The 6,163-nt window shown below is 56.7% G+C and overlaps 1 protein-coding gene across 1 annotated transcript; it reads right to left on the bottom strand.

Annotated features, from left to right (window-relative positions):
- Positions 1 to 4,878: 4,878 nt before the first annotated feature.
- FOXE1 (forkhead box E1) lies at positions 4,879 to 5,757 on the bottom strand. The gene has a single exon (XM_074932892.1). The coding sequence runs from the start codon at positions 5,755 to 5,757 to the stop codon at positions 4,879 to 4,881; it is 879 nt and encodes a 292-aa protein (XP_074788993.1).
- Positions 5,758 to 6,163: the final 406 nt, after the last annotated feature.

The following is a 6,163-nucleotide window of genomic DNA, read 5'->3' as shown; positions in this document are numbered from 1 at the left end:
AGTTCACATCCAGGTGCTGCATGAGTGGGACATTGTCTCTGATCACTAATGCTGGCATCGCAATTCTAGATAATGGATGCAGCTAAAGCCCATACGCAGCTGTGCAGACTGACCTCTAACTACAACTCACAAAGCTTTGGACTCCCTCTAAGGTACTCCTTCCTGGCCAAATGGCAGCTGCCTCCCCTGCCACCTTTTTCTCATAAATTTGTTGCACTTCTTGGCCTCTTCCAAAGGCAGATAAATCATACCTGGGAGTCCCAGAGCTATTGAAGAAGACCTTCCTATCTACTCTTTGAAAATTTAGCAATTAAACTATTACCCGTTCCTGTCTTATTCATAGCGCTCCAGGCAGCTTGGGCTGTTGACAGGGCACCAGCTGCAGAGCTTGCTTTCCCTCAAAACCCCTCAGGAAGGTGGTCACCACCCTCTCAGCAGGACAAGGGGCAACTTCTGCCATTATCTTAGACATGTGCAAGCCAGATCATCACCCTGAGGTGTAGAGTTGCCCCTGAAGGCCTGTTACACTCCCAATTAGCTACAGTTGTTGCTTGATGAATTGTTCCCACAGGTGTTGCTCTTGTACAAGGTGAACATGGTGTCAGCCCGTGGCTGTGAACTCCATCTCTGCAGACAAAAAAACTCACTGGCCTGGGGTACAGTAGGCAAGACCAAGCATTTCTCATGTTGCTACCACAAGACAGGCAACATAACATCTCCAGAAGTAAAACATTCTCCAGCTGGCCTGGCTCCATACTGGAGAGATCAGAGAGTAATTCATGCCAAGCACAATTCTCTTGCCCATCTCTCAGCTTGTGTTCCTATCGCAGGTAGTAGCCTTGTCTTCCCTACCTGTCCCTTTTTAGCAGAGGCACCTGGCTGGACTGGAACTTCATGCATTGATATCTGGGGCACACATGGCCCGACAGGAGACCTTGAAAGCAAACTGGTGACTCAAGGGTTTGCACAAGTTCAGTGAGCTATGCCTGGCCTTGCCACCCCCTCCCTCCCTCCAACGTCTTCAGCAGTCCCAGCAGACCAGAAAAAGTCAAGATATGACAGACACAGTGAAATGCAAGCAGCAGCACATGGCATGCATCTTGCTCTCTATCATCACTCTCTTGGTCTCAGGAGTGCAGGGAAGGCTTGAAAAACTCAGAGAGACACTTCATTACAAACAACAGGACAAAGATTTATTTCCATTACAGGTGAAGTAGAAGAGTGAATACAAAAAAATCTCCATTACATAATAGAATGTTCTCCTAGACTGTAACAATACACCTCTTTCTCAAAGTCAGCGCAGGGCCTGACCGTACCAGAACTGAGGCAGAACAGGAACTGAGAGGCTCTGTCCTTCGAGGAATGAGCACTTTCAAGGTCCTTCTCTCTTCTTGTCAGTGCTTACACTCAGTGCTTCCTACAGGGTTATAACCCAAACCTATTGGCCTCTTCTCCCAGAAATCAAAAGACTAGTTTGAAACTTATACTAACTTTGCTAAAAGGAAGGCCCTCAGGTATTTACAACAAAGCTTTCAGAAACCAAAATTCTCCTTATTCTGGATGGTGCCTGAGAATTACAAGCAAAGTGCCAGCCAAAAAGAAATTGAGATTCAAATGTGTAACATATCCCCATGGCATATCCCCATATCCTCACAGATAGGCCTAACTCCACGGCTCCCCAAGGATGCGACAACCCTATCTTCATCTGTCAATGGTCATGCAGTCGCATGAAACACAGAGCCACCAGCACAGGGCCGGCACATGGCAATGCTACTAGCACAGGGCAGGTATAGCTTTGTCTATTTTCATCTCGAAAACACCAAAGGACAGAGACCCTACACAGATGATGGGTCGGTGCAGCTCTTCACTGAGCACAAAGCTCCTGCCCAGGGTTTCCAGCTTCTTGTGGCTGACGTTTAAGCAGTCTGCTCATCACCGTATCTGCTGCAGAAAGTATACTTTCTAGGTATGTCTGGTTTCCCTACCTTGTAGGTATAAAAGATCTGGAGAGAAACAGACCTTATCTGCAAACATACCCAATTTCTGCCTTCTGAGTCATGAATGTCCTATCATGCAAGTCCTCCAGACACTGTGTTTTGCTCCCTGGACTTGCTACAGACACTGTCTGAGGTCAGGAGCATCTTACACAAGACTTATACAGTCATTGGTGACTTTGGTTTTTTGAGTGAACCTTAGACTAGCACCAGAGCTGAAGCAGAGAATAAAACCAGGTTGAAGTAATGGGGAACAAGAGCCAGAGGACCTCAAGGCTCAGGAAATCAATCTGGTTCACACTGATAACTGCTCCTACAGAAGGAAGGCAGATGTTAAGAAGCAGAACAATTCTTCTCCCAGCTGCCCCAAACCAGAAGGAGGTCAGCATGACTTGCTACCAAAGAGATGTGGTCCAGTCCTTGCAGGCGATGAAAGCAGAGAGCCAGAAGACAGCTGTCAAAAATCTAAGAGCTGCCACAGCCAGATGTACAGCTTCTTGTCCAGCTAGTGAAGGGAGCAGTTGGGAGAGGAGCTAGCATAGCTGCTGAGGAGTCTTGCCCCAGGCTGAGGCAGTCAGGCTGCAGAGGCAGGCAGAACTCTGCTCTCTCCAGGATGGAAGCAGCTTCTGGATGTACCACGACCAAGAAGGACATTGAAAGTGACAACGCAGCTCTTCAGGAGGAGCAAGAAAGGGAAAAATCTGATTCACCTCACCACACCAAAGATTTGAACAACACCTACACTCGACACCTGTGCCCCCCACTGATGGCAACAGCTCCACGTACAGGCAGCAGTTTCCTGCAGTTTCACAGAGAGGTCCTGATGGATGGGGGGCAGCAGTACCAGGCCAGCCCCAGCCTCCCAGCCCCTGAGGTGGCTCAACCATCACATGCCATCCTAACCACTCTGAGGGAGGGATGCGTGCTTTGAATCCAACACTCCTCTCCTACCTCAGAGCCCCATGGAAGGCAGACATACAACTTCTGTCCACCTACTGCAGAGGGCTTTAGCCTCCTCCAAGCTCTTGTGGGGTCACTCCATTTCCTCCCTCTCATGTCCCACTTGGACACCTGAACCTTAGCACCCAGAGAAGGCAAGGAACCTGCCTCTACAGAAGTTTCATCCTGCTGAGGACCTCATCTGAAAAATCCTCCACATGGCAGAAGGTACAGGTGTCTTCATGGGATCAGAGCTCTTTGCAGCCATGCACAGCTGCAGGACTAGAGAGAGTAGACATGAGGCTAGAGAGGTGCTAAATGGATACAAGGAGAAATATCTCCCCCATGAGGACAGTCAAGCTGCCCAAAGAGACTGTGTTGTCTCCATCCTTGGAGGTTCTCAGGACTCAACTAGACAGGCTCAAGCAACCTGGTCTGATTCATAGTTGACCCTGCTTAGAGCACAAGGTTGGAACAGAAACTTCCCAAGGTCTCTTCCAATCTGGGTTATACTATGATCTGTACCCTTTCATGGTGAGCGAGACCCTGGTGTACAGGCACCCTCCCCTCCCTGCTCTTCTAAAGCTCCTGCTGAGGCTCTGGCTGCACTTTCCACCTACCTCTCCCCATTCAAGGCCCCACCACGCTGCAGTACCCCTTACCAACCTCCTTCTGGCCCTGCTCACACAGGCTCCCATCTCTACAGGAAAAAGGAGGTGGAAAAGGACATCTGGACAGTAGTAGGGCTAGTCTGTTCCCTCTCTGCTCATAGCCTCAGGCAGAGCCTTGGGTATCCATCACCTCTCCAGGCTCATCCTGAGGTGGTGGGACCTGCTGCAAGGGATTTGCTTGAGTTTCCCCATGGATGTATTTTCAAGCCTTTGCCTCTCACAGCCATTACTATCAGTTTTCCCCCTTCTCTAGCTTTTTCCTCTAGCTTTTTCTTCACCCTAGGAAAGCTTGAAAGGGAAGCAATCAAAGATGAAAAGGCACCACATTCTGCCTCTCTCATTTGTTTCAGGAAGGAAAGTTTTCCCCCATAGATGCTGATTTCTCTAGGCTACAGACAGAGCTGGACTGACCTTAGGATCAAAGTAATTTAGGATGTAAGGACCTCCATAGATCTCTGGACCAGGTCTCTGCTCAGAGCAGGTCCAAATTCAATGCTGGATCCAACTCCAAAGACAGATCAGGTCACTCAGGCTCCGTCCAATCAAGCTGGGAAGACCTCCAATGGCAGAGACCCCAGAGCCTCACTGTGTCCGTCTTCCAGGGCCTGAGCATGCTCATGGTAAAAGCTTTTATACTTCCAGTCCCACCTCTCTCCCACACCTGAAGCAGTGAGCATGACCCTCGAGGGGATATGACTTGCTGTGTTTGTCTACAACCCCGGCATCCAAACCTTCCCCAGCCCTGGCCATGTTGTTGGTGCAAAGCCTGGCACTAATGCGACAGCCCATCAGGGACATGCCACCGCGTCAGTGCCATGCATCCTGCTTTTACAGCTTTGGCTGAAGGACCCTGGGGAACACTTCCTCCTGCGTCCCTCCTCCGCGCTCCAGCAGATGTTTCGTTCTGTAAATAAAATCATCAACAGCAGAGAGATTTTTAAAAGTGAGAGCTTCCCGGACAGACCAGGGGACCCAGTTCGGTGTGCCAGCAGGGTGGGATCCTGGCAGAAAACTTTGGGCACCTGCCCCAGGAAAAGCGGTGCAAGAGGACAGGACCGTTTGCCCCGTCCAGGCCCTTGGGAGCCCCGAAGTCTTTTCTGGCGAAAGCGGACTGCGCTGAGCAGGGCCTCCCCTGGCCCCCGAGGCTGTCGGCACCCCTCGCCGGGAGGCCCAGGCAGGTGGTAGAACGCGGAGACGCAACCCAAGGTCCTCCGGCATCTCCCTGGGCGGCTCCGGTCCGCGCCGTCGGGCCGCCCGGCCTCTCGCGGGCCGGATCAGAGCGCCGGGACGAACCTGTCCGGGCCGCCAGGGTAGGCGCCGTGCCGCGGCCCGGGCTCGGCGGCGCCCAGCTGCCCTCCGGCGCCGTAGCCGTGGGGCAGGGGCGGGTAGGGCGCGGGGGAGCGGCGGCCGTAGAGCCCGGCGGGGGCTGGCGGCGAGGCGGGCAGCACGATGCGCCCCGACGGCGCGTACAGCTGCCCGGGGCCGCCCGGCGCGTAGGGCCCGGCGGCGGCGGGCAGCGGGCCGTAGGCGTGCGGCAGGGCGGCGGCACCGCAGCCCTGCGCGGGGAAGGCGGCGGCGAAGGCGCAGGAGGCGGCGGCGGGGGCCGGGGGCAGGTCGGGCGCGGGCGGCGGGGCGGGCAGCGGGAAGAGGCGGCAGGGCGCGGCGGGGCGCTCGGCGAGGAAGGCCGGGTAGGTGGAGAGGTCGCTGCGCTTGAAGCGCTTCCTGCGGCGGAGGAAGGAGCCGCTCTCGAACATGTCCCGGGCGTGGGGGTCCAGCGTCCAGTAATTGCCCTTGCCGGGGCGGCCGGGCTCCCGCGGCACCTTGACGAAGCAGTCGTTGAGGGTGAGGTTGTGGCGGATGCTGTTCTGCCACTTGCGGGGGCTGTCGCGGTAGAAGGGGAAGCGCTCAGTGATGAAGCGGTAGATGCCTCCCAGCGTCAGCCGCCGCTCGGGCGCCTGCCCGATGGCCATGGCGATGAGGGCGATGTAACTGTAGGGCGGCTTGCCCCGCTCCGCCGGGCGCTTGCGCCGCCGCCGCCCGCCCCGTGCCCCCGCCGCCGCCGCCGCCGCCTCCTCTCCCGGCGACGCCGCGTCCACCTTCAGCGGCGGGGGCGGCGGCGGGGGGGCCGGCGACAGCCGGCTCTCGGCGGTCATGCGGCCGTCGGGGCGGCCCCGAACCGGGCCGAGCCGAGGAGGCGCAGCGCCGCGCCGCCGCGGCTTTTATGCGGCCGTGTCCGGCGGCTCCGCGCCCGGGCGGCCGGCACTCCCCCTGCAACGCCCCGCAGCCCGGGAGGCGCGGGCAGGGCCGGGCGTGCCGCCGCCGCCGCCGCCGCGGGCAGGGACAGCGCCTTGCCCCGGCACCCTTCAACCCCCCCCGCCCGCTTCTCCCCCGCTGTGGTCCCCGTCCCCAGCGACGTCGGGGCGCCGCGGTCCCGCCGCCGCCGGGAGAGCGCACAGCTGCGGGGGGGAACGAGCGGAGCGGAGCGGGGGCGTCTCCGGGGTCCCACATGGAGAGTGCGGGTGTCTCGACATGGGAATGCACAAGTCTCGGCGCCTTCGG

Source organism: Athene noctua, chromosome Z, assembly GCF_965140245.1.
Source record: "Athene noctua chromosome Z, bAthNoc1.hap1.1, whole genome shotgun sequence".
Taxonomy (NCBI): domain Eukaryota; kingdom Metazoa; phylum Chordata; class Aves; order Strigiformes; family Strigidae; genus Athene; species Athene noctua.
Note: the sequence above shows the minus strand (reverse complement) of the source record. Positions and strands in the feature narration are given on the sequence as shown.